The following is a 24488-nucleotide window of genomic DNA, read 5'->3' as shown; positions in this document are numbered from 1 at the left end:
ATATCTTAAAATAAATTAATAATTTTTTGGAACAGAATTTCAAATACAAGTTCCTCACCTTAAATGTAAACCTACTCACCTTAAATGTAAACCTACATGGAAACTACGTCAGAGGGAAACAAACTTTAAACAGTTTACTCTCTACAAATAAAAACCTTGTGTTTTAGGTGACCTTTGCATTAGCTCTCTCTGACAGGTAACAAAAGATGTGCTAAATATGAGCAGGCGTCGTTTTATTGTTCTGTTTCCCAGTTTGACGGTCCAGTCCACCACCATTTGCAGATTGACCACATTAACCTCACCTACCTGTCCCAGGTGTTATTTACATCAAGCAGATGGCACCAACAAATCATACATGTGTGTGTGTGTGTTTAATTCAATGGTAGAACAGGAATTACAAGAGAGTTAAATAGGTTTTAATGTAGCATATTATTCGAGGCACAAGTCAATCAGACTACCAGTCCTTCAGGGATTTTCACATATGGAATAACATAAAACTGCATAAAATGTTCCTTTAACATCAGCTAGAGTTACAGATAGAATTCTAATAATGACTTCTATAGCATCTCAGAGATGCAATGAGCAAGATGCAACAAAAGAAATGTAGCCTATTAGGAACTGAAAAAAAAAACACACAAATGCCCACCACAAGAAGACAGGTAGGAATAAAAAAAACAAAAACAGAGCCACACATATTACTGGACCTACTTTTTTGCAGATACTAAGGAATCAGTGTAATGGTCTAGCATGATTCACTTCGGGGAACTAAAACCAGAGACAGCAGTGCAATGTTCTCAACAATTTTATGCCAGTTTTCTTTTGGCAGTTTTTGTTTTGCAAAAGAAGGGTTTCAAAATTCATAACAGACAAATAACAGCTTGTACTGGACACCAAAATTAACAAGGAGTTCTTGACAGACAAAACTAATGTTGAAATTAGCATACGTAATAAGGTGCAAAAGCAATCAGAGTGACAACCATTCTACAAATTGGTGTACAGTAGGTGATGGGGAGAGTTCATCCAGACTTGAGCCTTATTTCATTTAGATATGCTAACCTTTAGTTATATCATTTTACTAAAAGGACAAATTTATTACAACATTATTATTATTGAAGCATCAAACACCTTGATTTATCTCAAACTTAGTTTTGCTAAACTTGAATTGCATGTATGGAATGTTTTTTGTTTTTAATAAAATAAACACCTTTTTTATATATTTAATAACACTGCCAATATTAACTTTGTTATCAGTGAAAAGTTAGCCATATTTTAGCCTCTTATATGCCTCTGCTGTAATAATGAATGATAACATTGTAATATGGGACATTAATATAGGGAAAAGAAAAGGTAAGCCATTTTCAGGAACAATAATTGTATTTAAATAAATATAGATCAATACATATTGCTGCTAACCCTTATAAGGTATTGCTGAGATTATTTAACATTTGATTAGACATTAGGCATCTGACGAGAGTGTTTTAACAAAAGAGCAGCACATCTGGAAGACAGTCAAAAAATGAATGCCATCTGGTAAAAAAACACCACTGAAAGTAATGACTACTTCTTGGAACAATTCTTCTTCTTTCGGCTGCTCCCGTTAGGGGTTGCCACAGCGGATCATCTTCTTCCATATCTTTCTGTCCTCTGCATCTTGTTCTGTTACATCCATCACCTGCATGTCCTCTCTCACCACATCCATAAACCTACACTTAGGACTTCCTCTTTTCCTCTTCCCTGGCAGCTCTATCCTTAGCATCCTTCTCCCAATATACCCAGCATCTCTCCTCTGCACATGTCCAAACGAATGCAATCTCGCCTTTCTGACTTTGTCTCCCAACCATCCAACTTGAGCTGACCCTCTAATCCTGATCCTCGTCACACCCAATGCAAATCTTAGCATCTTTAACTCTGCTACCTCCAGCTCTGTCTCCTGCTTTCTGGTCAGTGCCACCATCTCCAACCGATATAACATAGCTTGGCTCACTACCGTGCTGTAGACTTTCCCTTTCACTCTTGCTGATACCCGTCTGTCACAAATTACTCCTGTCACTCTTCTCCACCCATTCCACCCTGCCTGCACTCTCTTTTTCACCTCTCTTCCACAATCCCCATTACTCTGATCCCAAGTATTTAAACTCATCCACCTTCACCAACTCTACTCCCTGCATCCTCACCATTCTACTGACCTCCCTCTCATTTACACAAATGTATTCTGTATTGTTCTTACTGACCTTCATTCCTCTCCTCTCTAGAGCATATCTCCACCTCTCCAGGGTCTCCTCAACCTGCTCCCTACTATCGCTACAGATCACAATGTCATCAGCAAACATCATAGTCCATGGGGACTCCTGTCTAATCTCGTCTGCCAACCTGTCCATCACCATTGCAAATAAGAAAGGGCTCAGAGCCGATCCCTAATGTATTCCCACCTGTAACTTGAATGCATCCATCACTCCTACCGCAGACCTCACCACTGTCACACTTCCCTCGTACATATCCTGTACAACTCTTATGTACTTCTCTGCCACTCCCGACTTCCTCATACAATACCACAGCTCCTCTCGAGGCACCCTGTCATATGCTTTCTCCAGGTCCACAAAGACGCAATGCAACTCCTTCTGGCCTTCTCTAAACTTCTCCATCAACATATTCAGAGCAAACATTGCATCTGTGGTGCTCTTTCTTGGCATGAAACCACACTGCTGCTCACTAATCATCACCTCACTGCTTAACCTAGCTTCCACTACTCTTTCCAATAACTTCATGCAGTGGCTCATCAATTTTATTCCCCTGTAGTTACTGCAGTCCTGCACATCCCCCTTATTCTTAAATATCGGTACCAGTACACTTCTTCTCCACTCCTCAGACATCCTCTCACTTTCCAAGATTCCATTAAACTATCTGGTTAAAAACTCCACTGCCATCTCTCCTAAACACCTCCATGCTTCCATAGGTATGTCATCTGGACCAACGGCCTTTCCATTTTCCATTCTCTTCATAGCTGTCCTTACTTCCTCCTTGCTAATCCATTGCACTTCCTGATTCACTATCTCCACATCATTCAACCTCTTCTCTCTCTCATTCTCTTCATTCATCAGCCTCTCAAAGTACTCTTTCCATCTGCTCAACATACTCTCCTCGCTTGTGAGTACATTTCCATATTTATCCTTTATCACCCTAACCTGCTGCACATCTTTCCCAGCTCGGTCCCTCTGTCTAGCCAATCAGTACAGGTCCTTTTCTCCCTCCTTAGTGTCCAACCTCTCATACAACTCATCATAAGCCTTTTCTTTAGCCTTTGCCACCTCTCTCTTCACCTTGCGCCTTATCTCCTTGTACTCTTGTCTACTTTCTGCATCTCTCTGACTATCCCACTTCTTATTTGCCATCCTCTTCCTCTGTATACTCTCCTGTATTTCCTCATTCCACCACCAGGTATCCTTTTCCTCCTTCCTCTTTCCAGATGTCACGCCAAACACCGTTCTTGCTGTCACCCTTACTACATCTGCTGTAGTTTCCCAGCTGTCTGGTAACTCTTCACTGCCACCCAGTGCCTGTCTCACCTCCTCCCTAAACTCAACCTTGCAGTCTTCCTTTTTCAACTTTCACCATTTGATCCTTGGCTCTGACCTCACTCACTTCCTCTTCTTGATCTCCAACGTCATCCTACAGACCACCATCCTATGCTGCTTAACTACACTTTCCCCTGCCACCACTTTGCAGTTTTCAATCTCCTTCAGATCAACTCTTCTGCATAGGATGTAATCTACCTGTGTGCATCTTCCTCCACTCTTGTACGTAACCCTATGTTCCTGCCTCTTCTTAAAATATGTATTCACCACAGCCATGTCCATCCTTTTGGGAAAATCCACTATCCTCTGACCTTCTCCATTGCTCTCCTTGACACCATACCTACCAATTACCTCCTCGTCTCCACTGTTCCCTTCACCAACATGCACATTAAATTCCGCTCCAATCACCACTTTCTGTCCCTTGGGTACACTGTTCATCACTTCATCCAACTCACTCCAAAAAACTTCTTCCTCACCTATTGCACACCCAACTTGTGGTGCATATGAAATAACAACATTCATCATCACACCTCCAATTTCCAGCTTCATAATCATTACTCTGCCTGACACTCTTTGCACCTCCAAAACACTCTTGACATACTGTTCCTTCAGAATAACTCCTACCCCATTTCTCCTCCCATCCACACCATGATAGAACAATTTGAATCCACCTCCTATCCACCTGGTCTTACTCCCCTTCCATTTAGTCTCTTGAATGCACAATATTTCAACCTTCCTTTTCTCCATCATATCTGCTAACTCTCTCCCCTTACCAGTTATACTGCCAACATTCAAAGTTTCTACCCTCAGTTCCACTCTCTTTACTTTCCTCCTCTCCTCCTGCCTCCGGACACGTCTCCCCCCTCTTCTTCTCCTTCTTCTTCGGCCAACAGTAGCCCAATTTCCGCCAGCACCCTGTTGGCTAACAGTACTTTTTGGAACAATTATTCACACAAAATAAGGAAAAAGATAATCAAAATACTCACATTAAAAATTGGCACATAGTGAGCAATAAGATCTTCAATGACGCGCCCTGCATTGTAATCCTTGCCATCAGTTTGGAAAAGTGTAGGCCCAAATACAATTGCCAGGTTGTGCAGATTCATTTGGTTCATATCTGAAAATCGCTGGACACTGGAAAAAAAGCACATTTATAAAATTTTTGAAAAAGAATGATTAATTAAATTAAGATTTAAAGATTTCACTTTCTAAATTATTTTTTATGATAAAAATAATCAGTGACCGTATAGTGTATGTAATAAGATTACTATAAACTAAAAAAAGATGTTTTTGTCAGTGCATTTATTTAGACAGAATTCAAATAAATATAATACAGTAATAATAGATAGATAGAATGCCTAACATCATAATTTACTAGTACAAGTCAAGAATGATGATCCTAAGGTAATAATGGAAACAACATGGAGTTAAGTCCTGACATCTTAACCTGGTGCTTTTTCATTAGTTGGGAGAAGTCCAAGAGAGAACTCAATGAATATTGTGGGCTGTTCTTCACTATGCACAATAGTAGCAAGCATCATTATTTAGCAGATCACATCCATCTGAGTCTGCACATTACCTCAGAGATGAGTTTTGAGGGTTCTGGATACTTACTTACTCTGTGATTACTTTATAAAATAAACACCTGCTGAATCCATATGAAGCAATGCAGTGATTTACAAATTACTAAACGATCACTCCATCATCCAAGTAGTTGAACTTGATGAAGTAATATGAAAATGGTGACAAAAACGTTCTGCTCTTGTATGGACTTAGAAAAAAAAGGTCAAAATTCCAAAGAAACAGGGGAAATCAGTTTGGTAGCCCTTGACTACAAACCAACTAATCCGCTATGTATTTTAAAATAAAAACTAAGATTTCGAGTTTTTCAAGCTAAAAAAAATTAAACCAAGTGTTTCAAAGCAAGAAAGTGTTTTAAACTTTGCCCTATAATGAAAGAAGGTGAAAAAGAACTAAAAGTAGTAAATAAACTTCAGGTATGACTTTCAGGGCTCAGAGGTTCAACAGGACAGAGAGTACTGAACAGCTCCACTCAGCGTCTACATTCCAGAAACTATTCAGAAATATTTATTTTTCTTTAGAAATAATAATAATAAATTACATTTATATGCTGCTTTTCTCTCTACTCAAAGCGCTATTGCCAAATTATTACATAAACCACAGGAGTCATAAGTCAAAGTGTGCTTAAAAAGTATAAAATTAAACTTAAACATTTCAATAACTTAACACCTAATGGCTATATTTTACAGTAGCGGTGCCAAACTCAATTTTACTTAGGGACAAAAACAAAACTTGAAATACTCAATGCAGAAATGAATATATAAACAGACCACTACTTACACATTTTCTTTACAGATAAGACACAGAGGTATCTCACTATTAAGAAGCTGACTTCCCTCTTTATCAGCTTTACTTCTACAGAAATTGCAGCTGTTTAGGAAAGCTACCAGCATCCATGGCACAGAAATCAGCATTGAATTTGTAGCTAAAGAAAACGTACATCTGCTTACACCCGCGTTAACATGCGTCATGATCAGATGGAACTTGAACATAAAAAAAAAATAAAATAATGGATGAATGTAATTGTGCTGGTGATGGGTCACACCGACCACATTCAGAGCTGGTCATAAACAGTTAGTGATCACATTTAACACAAGTGAAAAGTTGAGTGGAAAACCTTTATGTCATACTTTTAGTCTATTAAGCTTCCAGTTATGTTGCCTTTTGTCTAACTGCTCTAAGTAACATGAAATCAATCTAGTATGGAGACCCTCAAGGTCACCACTGACTTGAAATGAAATATCGTGTATCTCTCTATGTAACCTAATACAGGATGATCTAGTGCCCCATATATGGACCTTTTTATATTAGATTAATATATTATTAGCTATTTGGTAAATATACTTTTGAATATTCACACCTTATAATGGTTTTGTCTTACAAAGGATTGTTAGCACACCTGTGATCACAATGCATGAGTGATTTCTTGTCTAAGGTGCTCCAAGTCGTCATTGCTAAAGAAATTTCTTATTCTTATATTTTTTGCTGCTGTCTAAAAAACCTTATTATGATGAGTGCTGAAGTGGAACTGCGGATCAGGAGTTTTTTCCTCCACAAAAAGCAATTGTGGATTCCATCTACATACAAAAATTAAATCAGAGGAAAAGACAAAAAGAATTGTGTAAGGCAGTGGCAGCAGTCAGGTAAGCCATAAAGGGTGGCAACTCGGACACCTGTGCAGCTTTAAAAAGTGAGGTGGAAGCAGGACTTTTCAAAGTCAAGCTACCTGCTCCTTCATGAAACTATCACATCTTTGACATTACGCTAAAACATAAAAGTTCTTTATTGCAGTGTGGCATTTGACCTTTATGCTTTTTCTTCCTGGGTCATTAACAGGGGCCAATTTCCACAGGTTACTAACTGTTGTACATTGTGTTATGCAGATAAATGCAAATGGACTCTGCATAGGCATTTTAATGACAGGTGTAAATGTAAATTATATATGGATGCAATCTGTATAAGAAATGTACATTAGAGTGCTTTTTTTAGAAAACTAACAGACATAGTTGGACATATGTAGAATGTTTTGAATTTTGATAAAATGGGCTGTCATAGAAGGTTTCAAGGGCTGGATCTTGAGTTTGACAATCCTGTTTTACAGTAAGTGATAAATGCAATGGAATACCATATATAACAACAACATGCTAGTGTGAATGGAGCAAAAAAAGACATTTCTTAACAATGTAATGTAACCCATCAAATGATAGGCAGAATGTCTATGATTAAGATTCAGATAACCATCTTTTTATTGCAACAAATGCTTAATTTCTCTTTCCAGTGAGCCAGAAAATTTATCAAACAGATCTGATTGAGTAGCTGTATCCCCATTTCTGGATGAGATAACATTTTCATGGGCCACTTTCTATGCATGTAGTAAAACTCATAAATAGTTACTGTTCATATCTGTAAAAGGCTGTTGGCTATATGGAACTCAACAAAAATTGTAATGTTGTAATTGTAATGCTTTTGAACATTATATTGTTAAGGCTAGTAAAATTGGAGCAGATGCATCTAATGCTACACGGTGTAAATGAAGTTCAGAGTGAACTGAATAAAGGGGTACTCTGTAACGTTAAACAGGGTGAGTCCAACACCAATAAATGAGCAGTCTTCCAATAGACGTCAGTCCTTAATCTTACCCAAGCATAAAAAAGTGCCAGTATTTGTCATTGTGAAAGGTTTTTTGACACCTTTTGTTATTTTCTTTTCCTTTTTTGTTTTATTCTTTAATTGAATGCACACTTTTATATTTGTATGTTTTTATGTGTCCTCATTGGCCTGTGTTGGTTGTATTTTCCTTTTGTCTTCTTTAACTCAAAGTCAATATGTTCAGCTCTTGCATGGTAATCTGTTAATAGTTTTAATGTTGTAAAGCACTTTGGTGAACTTTTTTGTTGTTTTAAATGTGCTATACTGTATATTGACCTGACTACCCTGTATATATTGTGATGGATATTACAAACACCATGTTTCTACTTCTTCACCTTCGTTGCTTGTAATTTTTTATTTATTTACTATCTGTCTATTTTCTTTTATTTACATGGCAAATAAAAATAAGCACTTATGAAAATTATTAAACTAAATAAGTTCGGCCTGAGCATTGCTTTAATCTCTCTTTAGCGATCCTGCTTTTATACACTTATCAGCTGTAACCTCCCTGAACTCCTTTTGTGAACAACAGATAGTTTGGACTCAACTAACTTTCACAATCCACAGGCAAGATTAATTGTTGTCTCCAACAGCATGAATGAAAAAAACCCTACCCAAATATTAGTGCAAAGTCAGTACATTTTCATATTGCACAAGATTTGCAACTTCTAGATATGACAAAGTTTAAAGTGAAAGTGACACTGACTAAAACTGCCTCTAGCTTTCCAAAATAATACAGTTTTGCCCCATTGTTGTCATCTGATGTGCTTTATCTTTCTTGAACTTTGATTTTCCAGATGCTCTTTGGTATTTAGCAAAAGATGATCATACTCACCAAAGGAAGGACAGACAAAATGAACTGGACTTTTGTGTTCTTTACAGATTATCAGATCTTGGTAATAAAAACTTTAAATAATACTCACCTATGTGAAAGAGTGACAATGTCTTTTATAATGCCAATCATTAATGATTTAAAATAGAAGCACATACTATGTAAGGGGTTACATGGCTGATAGGGCAGTATAAGGGCAGAGCTGACACCTCAGTAGAACAGGTTAAGCATAACACAGAAAAATCCATACTGTCAAACAGATAGCATCTCTCCATACTGGAGCATGATGGCAGGAGTGTGAAATGGCTGCTGGTTTAAATGAATGATATGTGTAGTACAAAGCAGAAAGATGCCATGAAAAATTGGTGGAAAGCCAGCAGAGCATCACTGGGCTGACAGGTGTGATAGATGGGACTCTGCTGCCTAAGCGTTAGAGCAGGCAGCTCAGAAACTGCAATCATGTCAGGTCCTCTTAAATCTGCTCAGGGCTCAGAGGAGCTACAGAGGCTAACTAGGTACCTCTGTGAATTAGTGATCTCGAGAGTGAATATGGCTCCCCAACCCTGCAAGTTTACTCAGAAATGCAGTCTGAACATTGGTCTCTCTGCTATGAAAACATCTGAGTCTATAGCTGTGGAGGAATTGGGGAGAAGCTCCCTAGTAAAGAAGCAGAGAATCCAGACATACCTTAGGAAAGACAGAACACTTTAGTGGTGCTGTAAGGCTCTACAAATGGTGGTTTCACTCATTCTACAAGACAGTGGCAATTGCAGTGTTTGTTTAAGTGAAGTGAGGGAGACGGATTTTCTGTTCCTGTTCCTTTGGTATATTCTGCTCTCCCTTTGTTTGTCCATACATTGATGTTTGATAAACACACCATGGTTTTGATATTTTTAGTTTACATGGCAACAATTCCTTGTTGGAATCACCACTAGGTGGTGCTCCCTCATGAAAAGCAGAACTAACATTTAGCGGATGTGTTGAACACTTACCAGTACAGATGGTTAACAACAGCTTTCAATGTGGCTTTGTTGACTCGTGGTAGGCTACTGAACAATGACTGGTACTGTAGGATCCTTTGGCTCTCATCCATTATGCCTGCAAAGTGAATACACAAACAATTAAATATTTCTTCTATTTTCAAAATTATGTTAGATGTGGAATAACTAACAGCAGAGTATTGGGCATGGTGAAAACTATTCATATGAAGAAAAATTTGGAATATGTGAACTGTTAATTGCTTAAGTCTTAACCCAAATAATCTGAAAAAGTATTTTAACTCAACTCCAAATTTAATCAAATTACCCAAGTAACAGACATTCTTAGAAACATTTTTTATTAGTTCTTAACTAAAACAAGTTGATTTAAGAGGAAACATTCTGCAAAAGTAAGTGAATTGACAGTGACCAAGTGTTTCCTAGAGTGACTCACCATTTCTACTGTACATCTGCATTTATTCATTTTTACCCATTGTTTAAAATTGCTACAGATTTATTGTTTGTTGTCTTGCACAAACATCATGCTTCAGGTCTTGTTACAGCACTTCACTGAGTTAGATCTGCATTTTGACTCGGCCATTTCAGAATATAAAATTCAAGTGCAATTTGTATTACTTACTTTTTAACTACTGAAATGAGGACAAAAAATGGGACTTCAAGTGAAATGAGTGAGTACCACCTAAACAGTCTGTTAAATAGTTCTAACTATGGCTGTAAGGACTTTAAAATGCGGATGGTTTCAATGTTAATTTAGATGCTTTGTCATATATACAGTACAGTACGTTGCCTCTCACTTGGACTTTCATCATTTCTAAATTTTAAAGCCACAATCAAAATCAAAACCAGAGCAAAATGAGAGTGTATTTTTTAAAAAAGAAAAAAAAAAAGAAAACTACCTGGTGTGCTAAGCCATAAAGGTGAAGCATCACTAGTAAATATACCCTCTTCTACATCACGAAAAAACCTTTTGAGGACATTGGAAACATCATCCACTTGATGGTCTCCTTCTTTCAGGCGAACGTTCCGTGCATCTCTCCGAAAATTATCTAGTAGAGCTGTAATCTTAGAATTCACACCACTTTTTCGGTAAATACCTTCAGAAGTGAGACCTGTAATAACAGAGACCAACAGAGTAAGCAGGTAAAGCCTTAAGGGTATTTCTTTTCTCCATAACACTGAGTACAAGGTAACCACAGGCAATCAGCCAAGAGGTGGAGACTTCATTGGCAACTGTAGATAAGTTAAGGTTACCTGCCTACATTATGGCATGATTAAATACCTCATTAAATTCTCAACATCTTAAAAAATACTAAGAAAATGAAATGACCACACTAATCAATAAGATGTATGATAAGTGAGATGGGCCAGCAGACTCATGAAACCAACATTGATGTCAATCCCTAGGAAACCATCTGCATCTGACCTCTCAGATTTGAAGGCAATCAGTATAATAACATACATAGGAAAATTATGTTGAAGAGGCCTACATTTTGAATCAATGTAGGTTTTAGAATCTATGTGGAATACATAAGGAATAAAAATAATCTGTGAAAAGAGCATTTGATAGAGTAAACTGTGATGTCTTAATCATTTTCTCAAAATGATCAGAATACCATGGAGAGATTGAAGATTGATATATACTTTATATAAAAGGTAAGGCATCAACAATACAAATAACTAGACAACACTATTACTGGATGGGGGTGTATGGTGAGGGCTGATATTGACAACAGCACTTTTTTAGTATCTGCACAGAAGCAATCATAAACCTTAACTGGGAGACAAACAGTATGACCATGCAGGGTATGCTCCTTTACATAGGGAAATGGTTACAAGTGTAGTCATCAAGATAAACAAGACATAAATGGAATGAAGGTAAACATGGAAAAGTTAAAACGATATCAAAAGAAAATGTAGAATATTATTTATTTATTTGTTTTGTTGATTTTATTTGAAGAAAATAACATTCCATACACATTCCATGTAATTAAGTCAAACTTGACCAACCAGAATTGAACCCCCGCCTAAGAGAAACAGAGCATAGTCAATGGCAAGAGCAAATCTTTAACAAAATATAATTTTAACCAATATAAAAGCTTGTTTTAAAATCTTTTTAATTAGACTTTGCCATATTTAAAAAAAAATGATGAGATCCTTTAAGTGAGAATTAGATTTTTACCAGTTTCAAAAAGTATAAAATATCAGTTGCCCACTTAAGTTTCTTTCACTTGAGCAAGTATAGTAGTAGTAGTATTGTGGTATAAGCAATTATAATCATTTTATCCTTCTCCACTTTAAGCCTGTCTGGGAGTCCACCAAACATAGCAGTTAATGGATTAGGAGTGAATGTGACAAACATTTTTGTTCAGAATGATGTTAATTTGGTGCACACCCAAATCATGTGGCCCAGTGAGGCTGGAGCTCGATTGCAAATTTCACAGGTGAATCTTAGCCTGGATTCATTTTGTACAATTTTAAACAAGACAAATGCACTCAATAGAAGATTTTAATTAGAAAGATTAAATGTTTTGAACATATATTGTGTATACTATGCATTGCTGCCTTCCATTCCCTTTCAGAGATGTTAAGTGAAAGATTCTTTTTCCACCATACCCTGGGATCTTTGAAAGGAAGGTACATTAAGAAGTTTTTATATATTGTTGAGATGCTATCTAAGTCTTCAACACTGATCAGTATTGCCTCTGTAATAGAAATGGGAGGGAAGTAAGGAAAACTGGGCAGGTTCCTTTTAGCGAAGTTTCTTTTTTGAAAGTAGTGGAAAATGTGTGATGATAGGAAGTTAAATTTGAAGTGTAATTGTTCATAAGATGGAAAGATTGACAATTGGATTATTAATATCTTAACGATAACTTCTTTTTACTGGGGCACAAAGCAGAGCATATAAAGAAGTACAGCAAGATTTTATTTCTATTGCAGATCAAAATAAACAAGATTAAATATTATTGGTGAAAGCAGATAGTTGGTAGTCTTTAACTACTTAGGTGGTCTCGAAAGAAGAAGGTTGGAAGACATGTAAGAGTTCTGCTATCTAGGCAGCCTTATCACATTATCCTGTCATTTATTAACAGAAGGAAAAAATTTGACTGACCATGTGCTTAGAGGGAAAGGTCTGATGAAGGAAATAATCAAGGGAAGATTCCTTTGGAGGAAGATGAAAAGGAAAAAAGGACGCATAATATACAGTACATAATCATTATTAACATGCTATTCAGCATAGAAGGGCAGGCAAAGAAAGTAGCTTGAGAGAGAGCCAAGTGAAGGAGGGAAATGTGACTCAAAAATGTCTACAGAAAGAACGTGATGATGACATTAGTACCTCTTAGTCACTTTTACATTCTGCAAAAATCTGGCGGGAGATGAATTCCTTTACATATTAGATTGATGGTCTTAGACAGTGTGTAACATCTCTCCTGTGCATACAGTAAACTAAAGACTCTGCTTTGGGGGATTGATGGCAAATCCTATTTAGCTCTGGAAATACGCGTAGGCAAAGACAACACAAAACAGACAATAATGCAAGGGAAGAATATAATTTTTATTTTTATTATTAGTTGTAAAAAATTATTTTGCAGTTACAAAAATTTGGCATTTAATAATTATAATCCTTATTTATATCATCATTGTTACTACCATATCTTTTATATATGTGGTGTTATAAATGATGTCATGCATTACTATTAATCTACATTTGGACTGCTGTACATGAAATGCCACATTTTCTTGATATTTTTGAGTTTAAATACTTCTGGAAAACTCCAGCTTCAGAACAGTGAAAGCATTAAACCTTTATACAGGGATGAACGTTTAGGATCACACAAAACCTAGAACTACTTCATTTCAGTGATTTTCTAACAAAGATAACTACACTGTGCTGTAAAGAGGGCCAGGCCAGTCCACTTGTAGATGATTTGCACAAAAAAAAACAAACAGTGGTGGGACAAGGAGACAAATGGGTGGATTTGTTTCCTTTAAGAAATGGTTATCCCTACAGTGCAAGTAAATGACACAGAAAACACATAAATGTCAAGTCTTAGATTGACGAAAGATGAAACACAAGGTATGACATTTAGCAGTGGACAGCAACAACATAAAACTTTCCATCATAAAAGGAGGTCCTCTAACTGGGGCAGTCACAGTTCATATTCAGATATTGAATATATTGGAATATGTTCAAAGTGTAAACATTTCTTGACCATTCTAGATCTTCAACTTCATGCTCCTATGGGGGTTACTTTGAAACATTCCATTATTTTTTAGCTCTAGTGTGTAATATGGCAATATTTGCATATAATTTCTAGGAATGGTGTATTTGTAATATTGCCAAAATAGATTCAAAAGAAGTGCAGGCATTTTTTTTATTTTGTGTGCAAATACAGCTAGATTTTCTTCATGTTGAAAAAGAATACTCAAAATGTGTTTAGATATTAATGTGCATAAATATTACTGTATGTAACAGAAATTTAGTCCATAGATATTAATGGGAGGGATACTCTCATAGAAATTGTGAACCATGACACTCATATAAAGTATATTTCTCAAGAAAATACACCAATAGTAAATGCTTCTTTGGCTCATATTATAACTACATTTTAGACTATTTTATTATTATTAATACTAGCCGATGCCCGCAGTAGCATACGGCGGTGTAAGAATAGGAACAGAAAATGGTGTGAAAGGAATTCAGAAATCCAGAAGAAATAAATACATCTTGAAAGACGCAGTGTGCATGTAGAATCTTGTTGATGTAATCTGAGAGAGTTCAGACACACACCCTCTGTTTTAACATATGCATCTACGACGTACTGTTGGAATAGTTTGCTGCTGGAGTGCAAAATACTAAATGTAATCTGTACGCGTAAAATTGGCATTGAGTAAGCCTTATTCGCTTGGTGGTTCTTTTATCGGGAACATGTTGTAAATCTTTGTGCCAGCCAATGTCTCCGTAAGGGAATAAAAGTGGGTAAACCATAGGATCGCAATTCATATTGAGCGTGGAAATCTGTTTACAGGAGTTGCCTATGGCATAGATGCAAATGTCCCTTTCGGCAGGCGTTTCGCCATCTTCTCCGACGAAAATCGCTGCAACATTGGTGTGACATGTCAGGGCATTGTATAGTCGTAAATCCTGCATAGGGGTTTCCTTGAAAACCATTCGTACAGATGCTGTTGGATTGGACTGAGTGATTTCATGCATATGTTTGAATGATTTAGCGAAGGGGTTGACAGTTCTGAGCATGGAATCTAGCTGGAGAAGTAAATTTTCGCTGCATGCAGAGTTTGCTTTATTTTGTAAGCGTACTTCAGTAGCTTGCGCTGTGTCAAAAACATACAACTGTCCATATCCTGGAGAGGTAGAAGTGTTAAGTGTATAGTGGAGAGATTTGGTGATAAATTTGCCCGTGTATTTTAAAACAGTATGGTCCGTGGCCAGGAGGTTGAGTTATCTGTGCATCCATAGAAGCAAATGCTAGAGAAGAGTTGTATTCTCGAATGTGTTCACGATAATTTTTAGCTTCTGATGTTTGCTGTGTAAGAAGCTGTTGTAAAGACACAGGTGGCTCCTGCAAAGGTGGTAAAGCTACTTTACTGTTGTGATAGCACGTCGAATACTTGTTGGATGTATTACGCTCAGCTGGCCAGTATAGTGCATGACATGGAAGAGGACGAATAGGAATCGAGAAATGCCGTGTCTGCTGCGTGTGTGCGGGACCGGTTTTGAAGTGGAAGCAGGACGAACCAGAAGAGAAATATATATAAGAGATAAAATAAAGAAAAAACTATTATATAATGTTTGAGACAAACTAACTTTAAAGGCAAATAGAATTAAAATTATTTTAATTCAAATTTAAAGACAACTGGAATTAGCACAATGGGCTTAGAATTCTGAATGTTATTTCCTTATGCACCTACTGCTAAGGAATCTGTACATGACGTGTTAAGTTGCAGAATTAAATTATTGATTAAATTAATGATTGTTATACTGTATGTTACTCTTCTACTGATTGCTTAAACATTTTTCACTTAACTTACCAGACTGTGTGATGTAATCAATGCATCTATCAACTACAACGGGAATGTCGGCTTCTGTGAGCTGCTGTTGACAAAGGGTATCCCCAGAGCTCCCAGCTGCTCTTTGTATGGCTGTACACCATCCCATAAAATCCAGCTTTCTCTGCCCTTGTATGTATAGTGTTCTGGAAGGCAAACAAAGTCACAAAGCATTAATTTTAGGGAAGTGGCTTTCTGTGGCCACCACATCACCTCTTTTTTTTTTTTTTTTTACAGAAGTAAAGAATTAAGTGCAAATACAATGCAATATTTAGAGTGCAAGTTATCACTCCATGACATGAGTTAAATGTGCTGTTATCTAAGTATGAATGTTTATTTAATACAGTATTTTTTTCTGTTATTTAGCATAAAATAAACCTTGCCATATTTGTTTCACAAGTATCATACCTTGGTGTGAGCTGTTGTTTAAGTAGTGAGACATGCATAAGATTTCAAAAAGTTAAACTTTAAGAAAAAATTAAAAATAGCCATTGATAAGCAAGGTGCTGCCAAAGAAGAAAAAGCAAGTAAAGAAAAGAAAAAAAAACTAATCCCAGTTTTTGAACATTGCCACAAACAAGAGACAGTATGCCCTATAAGTGTGCTGGGGGACACAGAAGAGCAATGGAGTGAAGAACCAGTTCAGAAGACAGAGCTTTATGGTAGCAAGAGACATGTCTGAACTGGTATTAAGAGAAGGAGTTCCAGAGAAGCTGAAAATAAACAGATTCAGCTTCTCTAGGCCAGTATCTTAAAGGAGTATGCACAATTCTTTCAAGTTGTCTATTTATGAGGTTCAGGAGATATTTTGTAGTTTGGGACCCTTTAAATATGTCAGAATCTGAAAGTGCATTGGTCTCAGAGTCCTACAAGGAACACATTGGTTAAGTGGACATGAGACCCAAAAAAAAATTCACTTCAGGTTAATGAAGTGATGCAGTGTGGAAATTAAAAACCACCTCTTATCAGAGGACTAGAGACCTTACAATTCAGCCTGTGGAAGTAGTCTACAGGAAAAAGCCAAGGTCAAGATAGTGAGACAGAGACTTAGGAGATATAAAAAGAATTATGGTTCTTGAGAGACAGGCGAGCCACACCACCGGGGAGACTGAGTTTTAAAATTCATGTAGGGACACAGGAGTAAAGAGACAGCAGGGCTTACTTTATGCTCTGATTTTTAAATAATAAGCCTGACATTTTATTTTAATAATACTGAGTTCTTTGGAGTTATTCTGGGTGGGGAAGGTCACCACAATGGGGTTTCCTCCTGTTACATTAAACATAAACCAGTGACTGCAATTTTGGGTTTGGATTGAAATGGTTGCATGGTAACACTACTTGAGGGAATTAAAACAGGCAATAGTGATATTACTAGTATCCGTTGTTGCTATAAGACAGTAACAACATTTTTAAATTGTACAAAGTAATTATAACGTTCTCAAAGCTGCTTAATCCAATTTAAAGTCACAGTTGGGGAGGTCAGAGCCAAAATACCTCTGGATGGGGTGTCATTCCATCACAGGGCCCACTCACGGAAATACCCACACTCACCTTCAAATTTATAATAGCCAATTAATATAACAAGCACATCTTAGGAGATGTAGGTGAAAATCTGGAGTACCCAGAGAAGAGTTAAGGAGACTTGGAGGAAGCCATACTTGTATTCACACTAATGGGGTTGCTTTGCAAAACGTAAGTAGCTTTAAGATTTAGTTGATCCAGATCACAGAGGATAATTTTTGGTCTCTCATTGCCATCTATCTTGCTAAGAACATTCAGCACCTTTACTCTTTGACGAGGTTGAACAAAGTCAATTTGTCACTGTTCTATTTCCTTACAACACTTGTAAAGGTACACTACAGACAGCATACTGACAGTCTACATCACATCCTGGTACTGAAACTGCACTGTGATAGACCACAAGGCCATGCCAGAACAGTTAAAATAGCCCACTTCATAACATTCTAGCAATATATTTATGACAAAAAAATGCTGAATAAAGGCACTCAAGATGATTTTACTGTAGGTCCTAAACACCTCAGTAAAAAACATATATTACTGTGCCAACTTGATGCTGAACTACTAGACTTGAGGGTTTCTTCACAGGAACATTCATATATGGTCATTTGCTTGACTGACCATTGGTGTGCACTGTTCATCTGATGTTACTGACTGTTCTGCAATTTAGTTACTTGTATTGTCCAGCACTTATCTGATTAGATTGTATGCTTATACAGTACCTGATATACATATTCTTAATTTAATTGCATTAAATATATTTAATATATACTCCACTCTTTATTCATGTATTTACTCTTTATTATACTCTTTATATTGAATATATATTTAGGATTCTGTTGAACATGTGTGTTTGCTGCACCTCTAACTGGCATCTCTATGTAAAATGTTTTGGAAAAAACAAAAATCATATATTTATGAAAATATGCTAGACAAACTTAACGCAACCTGATTATAATCCTTTAGGAAATGTTCACCACTTACAAATATTTAGCAAATTAGATTATATATTAAAAACATAACTTTCTGAAGCAAAGTAAAAAATAAACAACTAACTCACCTTCGTCTTTCCACCAGTACAAGGACCTCATTTTCTTGTTGGATTGCTATGAAAATAACCATCAGGCATTTATTAAGTATTTCATATTAATTCCTTATTTTTAATTTAATCATGAAAGAAGCATTCCTTAGGTACTTAAAAACTCTTCATGTAATATGCATTCAGACACAAAAAAGCCACATTTTTTGTTTAGTGGGAATATTTTATACTCACAGAGCTCTTGCAATTTCTTAAGGTGGATAGCTTCTTCTTCTTCACCTTCTTCAAAACAGGCATACAGCGTTGATCCAGCTAGTGAAAACCAACCTTCTTTGGGGCTTTGAAGATTCAGCCCATCTTTATATTGAAGTCTACCGATACGTTCAAAATCCTGATTGAGTAAGTTCTCTGCACTGGATGGAATAAATGACTGTAAAAATGAAGAGAAACAAAAAAGCAGTCAACAGGTCAGTGAGATATATAACATTTACTTTAATTTCCTTATGGCTTTGTATAGTATGCTGCAGCACATCTCCACATCTTTGTTTGACTGAATTTTATGTAAAACAAAAAAAAAACGTCAGGCTATCAGAAGATGGGTGATCATACATAATTTAAAATTTACTAAACTATAACTCAGTGAAGAATAAACGTTTTAATATATGGTACCAATTCCCTATCTTAAAATCTAATTAACACAATAAAAAAAGAACTTATTTGTTTTTTATGCAATAACCTTATAAAATATTTGATCTTTCCAATTTTTATGAGTATACTGTATTTGCAAAAAGCACATTTCACTTTTAAACTGACTTTGCCAAATATGTGAAAACCAACTTTAATTTGAAAATATTTAGATTAAGCAACAGTGCCAACCCACTGCAGTCCCCTGATTCAGATATTGTTAAACATGTTTTATGATGCCCATTTAGTTTGGTTCCCATTATTTACATCATCACATGGTCTTTTCCAAAACACTTTCAGAAAAATAGCTGCTACAGTCTTTAAGATAAGAAAAAAAAAATTTGCTGTTTGGGGAAATCAGGTTGCAATGGTTAGGTCTGCTGCCTTATTGATCAAAGATATTTATTTGGTTCAAGTTATGACCCAGCTACTGTCTGAGTAGGTCTTTCTTTAGATACTCACGTTGTCCATAAAACATTTTAAGATGTATATATTATGTTCATTGTTCACTCTAAACTCTGCTAGTTTGACTAACAGTGGGCAGGTGGATGCTGACTTTGTTGAGATATTCTCTGCTTTATACCAGACACCAATAGCCTTTGTCCTCCCTGCAACCTCACAACTATCTTTAGAGGATTTAGAAAATAGATGTGTGTATAGCACTTTGAGCTACATTATTTGTATGAAAATGTGCTATATAAATAAATGCTGTTGTTGTTGTGTGGATTTGTTATATGCAAAAAAGAAATACAAGTTACCTTGACAATAGATTTAACCCATTCTCTGAGAGCATCTGGTTTATCTATTCCAAACAGGTAGAGTCGATCAGAGTCAGTGTAAATTTCAAAGGTGTAGTCATATCTAAGAAGAAACACAACTCATGAGATGAATACAACTGAAGAAGGACACAAAAGTGCAAAGTTACAAAATAAATTAGGAATTACTGTAATGAAATGTTGTATATTTAATATTCTGGGATACTGAACAGTAGCTTATGTTCAGACTGAAAAGAACAATTCTTTAGAATGATGTACTTGGAGCTGCTTTTTGGTTTAATTTTTAAGAGATCATCAAAATATGTGCATACAAATTCCAGTATATCTAATTCTAGTATATCTATTCAGAAGATTGATGGAGGCTGCAGGATAAAGAAATTCTCTGTCATTTTTGTTTTCTAGCAATTGGTTCAACATCTCATTCTGCTAAGTTCCATGTGGATGAAAATGTTCAATGGTTACCCACTCTAAATGACTCCATGTGCAGGCATGTCATATGGATGGATATCGTGTCTACCTTGTCTTGTTTCAAGTCATCCAGTGATCAGTTAGTGACAATGGGAGCTGGTCCTAGTTACAATATGGCATTGTAGCAACTGTAAGAGGTCATCTTTGTAGTAAACCTAATACCTCTCTGTTACTAGTATTCTGTTTCAGGACAGGTAATACAAAAAAAATGAATGTGTCTAAACACAGTAGGGTGTGCATGTTTCAAGAGCCAGGTGACAACTACTGAAGTAAAACCTTTAACAACCCTTTGCTAAATTAACACTTGTTGAAATCTCCATGTGACTTGCCTAATTGTCTGGGTGACATATTAGCCAAATATGCAATTGTGCTGCTTTCAGTGGATGTCTTGGCCCTGTTATATTTGATTTTGGCTGTCAACTACAGAGATATGCCTTGTCTGTTTTTTTTTTTTGCCCATGTTTCATGTTTTACTCTTAGCTGAGTTTTTCTGATCTTGTTTAAATGAACAGTCTATAATTTTTTAAACTTAATGTGGACCACTTCCAGTATGTATGTCCATATAAAATAATTCAAATTTTAATTTAATATTAATCATTATTGCTGAATGCAATCTAAAATTTTAACTATAAATTTTGTTATTATTATTAGTGTTACTCCTTACAATTTGTACACTCATACTTTTGTATGTATATATAACATATAAACATTGTATATATATATATATATATATATATATATATATATATATATATATAAATATATATATATATGGTTGAAATAGTTTACTGTCAAATAAATGCAAAGAGTACGCGACACGTGTTTCGCCCTCATTCTGGGCTCATCAGGCGTACACACTCCACTGCATTCCCTCTCGGGAATCGAACCTCGGACGTCAGCGCCAGAGGCGATGCCCCTAACGTTGCGCCACGGCGTGTGGTTCGTTTATTTGACAGCATGTAGATCGGGGTAATTACATTCACGGCATTCGTAGTCTGTGTCACAATCTGATTGTATGGGTGGTTCTGGGCTCATCAGGCGTACACACTCCACTGCACTCCCTCTCAGGAATCGAACCTCGTACGCCTGATGAGCCCAGAATGAGGGCGAAACATGTGTCGCGTACTCTTTGCATTTATTTGACAGTAAACTATTTCAACCATTCTATGATCTGCTCCTCACAAACTGAGGGCACCGTGGCGTTTGTTAGCAGATTGCTGGCCAACCACAAGCGTTACCTGGTAGGTAACCACGCATACAATCAGATTGTGACACAGACTACGAATGCCGTGAATATATATATATATATATATATATATATATATATATATATATATATATATATATACATATACACATCTACATATGTATATATACTGTAACATATATGTATGAACAAGGCATATTTTATATTTTATTTCCCATATTTCCCATATTGTTTGTTTATTTATTGCTTCTCATTTGTACTACTTTACCTATACTGTCATAAAGTTTAGCACTCTGGGCTTTTATGTGGAAAAGCAGAAAAATATGAAAAAGAAATGATTAACATATTGGAGTTATTTGTATTTGCGCAGTGAATAATCAACATCATTTGTAAAACAGCATGAAGAGGTGAAAACAAAATGCAGTGATGTACAAAATATTCAACAGGTAGCACAAATAGGTGGGATAGCAGACAGACCAACTGTTATTGGACGTCAGTTAAACAGATTGCTCCATGTATACTGTTCTTGACACATACATAGGTGTAAAATGTACATTGAAACCTTCTAATTTGGATTTTAATTCTGTAATATTATCTGACAATCCAGTCTGCAAAGATTAGAACAATCTGGGCCCAGGTGGTCACAAATAGGAAATAATGCTTTATTATGACACATTTTTCAGTTGGTATCTGCAATTAATGGTAAGTCAAATTCTGTACATTTTGTGCAAATATAACCACTTCTGTGAAGGCCTGTCTATCTTTTCATAGTGTTACCCGATATCCCAGCCAGAACACTTTCTATAGCTGAGAGACAGAGATTCAAGAATATCCCCGTATTTATTCCACAGATCTTCTGTGTGTCAGAAAGTGAAGGCTATTTTACAGTATAACCTCAAGAGTTGGGAATCCAAGCAAATGTTTCTGATATTCAGAAAGTAATTTATCTGTGCATCTAAGTTTTTACTTTTTTTCTTTTTAGACAGTGTTCCTCTATCTCTTTCCTGTGGTTCAAATTAGTTTTTCAGTTTTCATGTAATTCAGGTAAAGATTGCTGTTGTGACTAAATTCACAGATAACAGAAAGAAATGAGCTTATATCACAGTCCAAGTGCGGCATGCATTGAGATACAGGAATTGACACTCAAAATATCAGCCATGTTCATACCAATGCTCACTCACACAGGCCTGTTTAACATCATCAAGAAACCTAACCATATTGGCTATCATATCTGTGTAATCTTAGAGATAACATCCAAAAGGGAAGTTCCAAGGCCACAAATTAAACTTATGACTGTGGGAGCTATGAAGAAGCTGCACTAACAATGTGCTAACAAATATCCATACAAGGCATCTCCACTAATGCCATTTAGTAATTTAGTCTCTCAAAAATAGACACCAGGACTCATATAGAGAAAGTGAGAGTGAGAGAGACACTTTACTCTTTGCAAACCTACAACATGTGCAAAATACGTCTCTCAGAAGTGCCAATTATTTAACACAACATCCTCTTCAACCATCAGAATTTTCCAGCATTAACACATTTACATAATCTTTGCTGTGTGTACTGCATGTATCATCTATGTTTCAGGACATGTTATAATCATATGACTTTAGACACCTTATCAACTCAATAAAAAACGTATTGTTTCTCCTTCAATGTATAAACTAAAATGTATTCATTTCATTCAAGCCCACATGGCTTTTCTCTTGGTACTCTGGTTTCCTCCAACATTTCAAAGATGCTGAAGTTAGGTTGAATAGCAACTCCAACTTGGCAGCATACTGCTGTGCGCGATAAGGGGCCTTGCAATGGCTACTTCACTAGGGGTGGCTTTACTTTTGTGTCCAATATGGCTGGAATTGGTTTCAGCTGCCCACAACCCTACAAATGGGATGATCTGGCTCAAAAATTGGATAAATCAATAAAGTTTACTTTCCCTTTGAGTGCATTTTGCATATATTATAAGCAAATTTTAATGAAGGAGCCAAATAAAATTCTACCTGGTATTTGTTTCTTCCTGAATAAAGATAGTATACTAAACCAATTTTAGCAAAAAATTATTTTTTAAATAGAACTAAGTTTTCAAAATAATGTTAAAATCACAGTAAATATTTCCTGATCTAAAATGGGCAACTGCACATTTACTGTAATAGTTCAAAGGAGCAATATAAGTAAGAATTTTATTGTATTAGATAGATTATGTAATATGTACACATGGCAATAAATGTGAACTTGATGAACCATAATCAGTAATGGGTCATTTAAAGAGTTAAATCAAGCTGGGCCACTTAACACCGGGAGGTTCTGTCCATCCCAGGGTGGGTATTATCAAATTACCTTAATAAATTCAGAAGAGAACACCTGGCTTAATAAAAAGCACATGCCTAAAACCTCATGCCATAGACTGGCCTCACATGCAGTGTAGCTGCACTTTGTATGTAATAACAATCATTTCAGTATCAAAGTGGCTGCACTTTCTAAAAGATTCTGAAATGAGTTTTAATCATCTTGATTATACTATCAAACGTAATGTAATCTTAAATTATAAAAAGGCACAGGCATACCTACCATGTTTTTTAACACTTAAAATAATTTATTGCATACTGTTGATGTGCTCTGTAGTTTTGTGTTCACTTTGTATTATGCATTTGCAATCCTACAGTCCTGCTAAATGTGTTAATTGAACAATGCCAACCTTATCTGGCATTTCTCAGTAAATGGCAAACATTATCCCACTCCCACAAAATGATGATTTCACTGTTTTTTATACTCACCTTTGCCCCCCTCCTTTGTCAAAGTAATCACCTCTGAAAACTTTGAATGGCTTATAGCTGGGAAAGTTCACAATCAGGCACCTTCTCCGTTCTAGTACAAAGACATTCGTTTGGTTTGTGATCAACTGTTTATTACAAATGGCAATGCTTAGTGTATGTGGTTGGTGACTTTGGCTTTAAATGTTTAGTGTACATAGGTAATTATTTACACCGTTTTCAGTGATGTGTTTTTTTTTAAATTGTTGATTAACCACCGCAAGCATTTAGACTCCACTTAAGCAAACCTGTACACAGCTAGTTGAAAACAAAGAGGTCTCC

The 24488-nt window shown here is 36.2% G+C and overlaps 1 protein-coding gene across 8 annotated transcripts in view; it reads right to left on the bottom strand.

Moving 5' to 3' along the window:
• Positions 1–24488, bottom strand: part of LOC114649973 (arf-GAP with Rho-GAP domain, ANK repeat and PH domain-containing protein 1) — a 365104-nt gene that overhangs the window by 40716 nt on the left and 299900 nt on the right. For all 8 annotated transcript variants that reach the window (XM_051926528.1, XM_051926526.1, XM_051926532.1 and 5 more), the window contains 7 exons: positions 19701–19803; positions 18493–18688; positions 18280–18325; positions 15684–15847; positions 10529–10741; positions 9627–9732; positions 4559–4706 (listed from right to left, as the gene is read on the bottom strand). In XM_051926528.1, the coding sequence (XP_051782488.1) occupies positions 4559–4706; positions 9627–9732; positions 10529–10741; positions 15684–15847; positions 18280–18325; positions 18493–18688; positions 19701–19803 (976 nt within the window). The remainder of the gene's footprint in view (positions 1–4558; positions 4707–9626; positions 9733–10528; positions 10742–15683; positions 15848–18279; positions 18326–18492; positions 18689–19700; positions 19804–24488) is intronic.

Source organism: Erpetoichthys calabaricus, chromosome 4 (assembly GCF_900747795.2).
Source record: "Erpetoichthys calabaricus chromosome 4, fErpCal1.3, whole genome shotgun sequence".
Lineage (NCBI taxonomy): Eukaryota > Metazoa > Chordata > Cladistia > Polypteriformes > Polypteridae > Erpetoichthys > Erpetoichthys calabaricus.
Note: the sequence above shows the minus strand (reverse complement) of the source record. Positions and strands in the feature narration are given on the sequence as shown.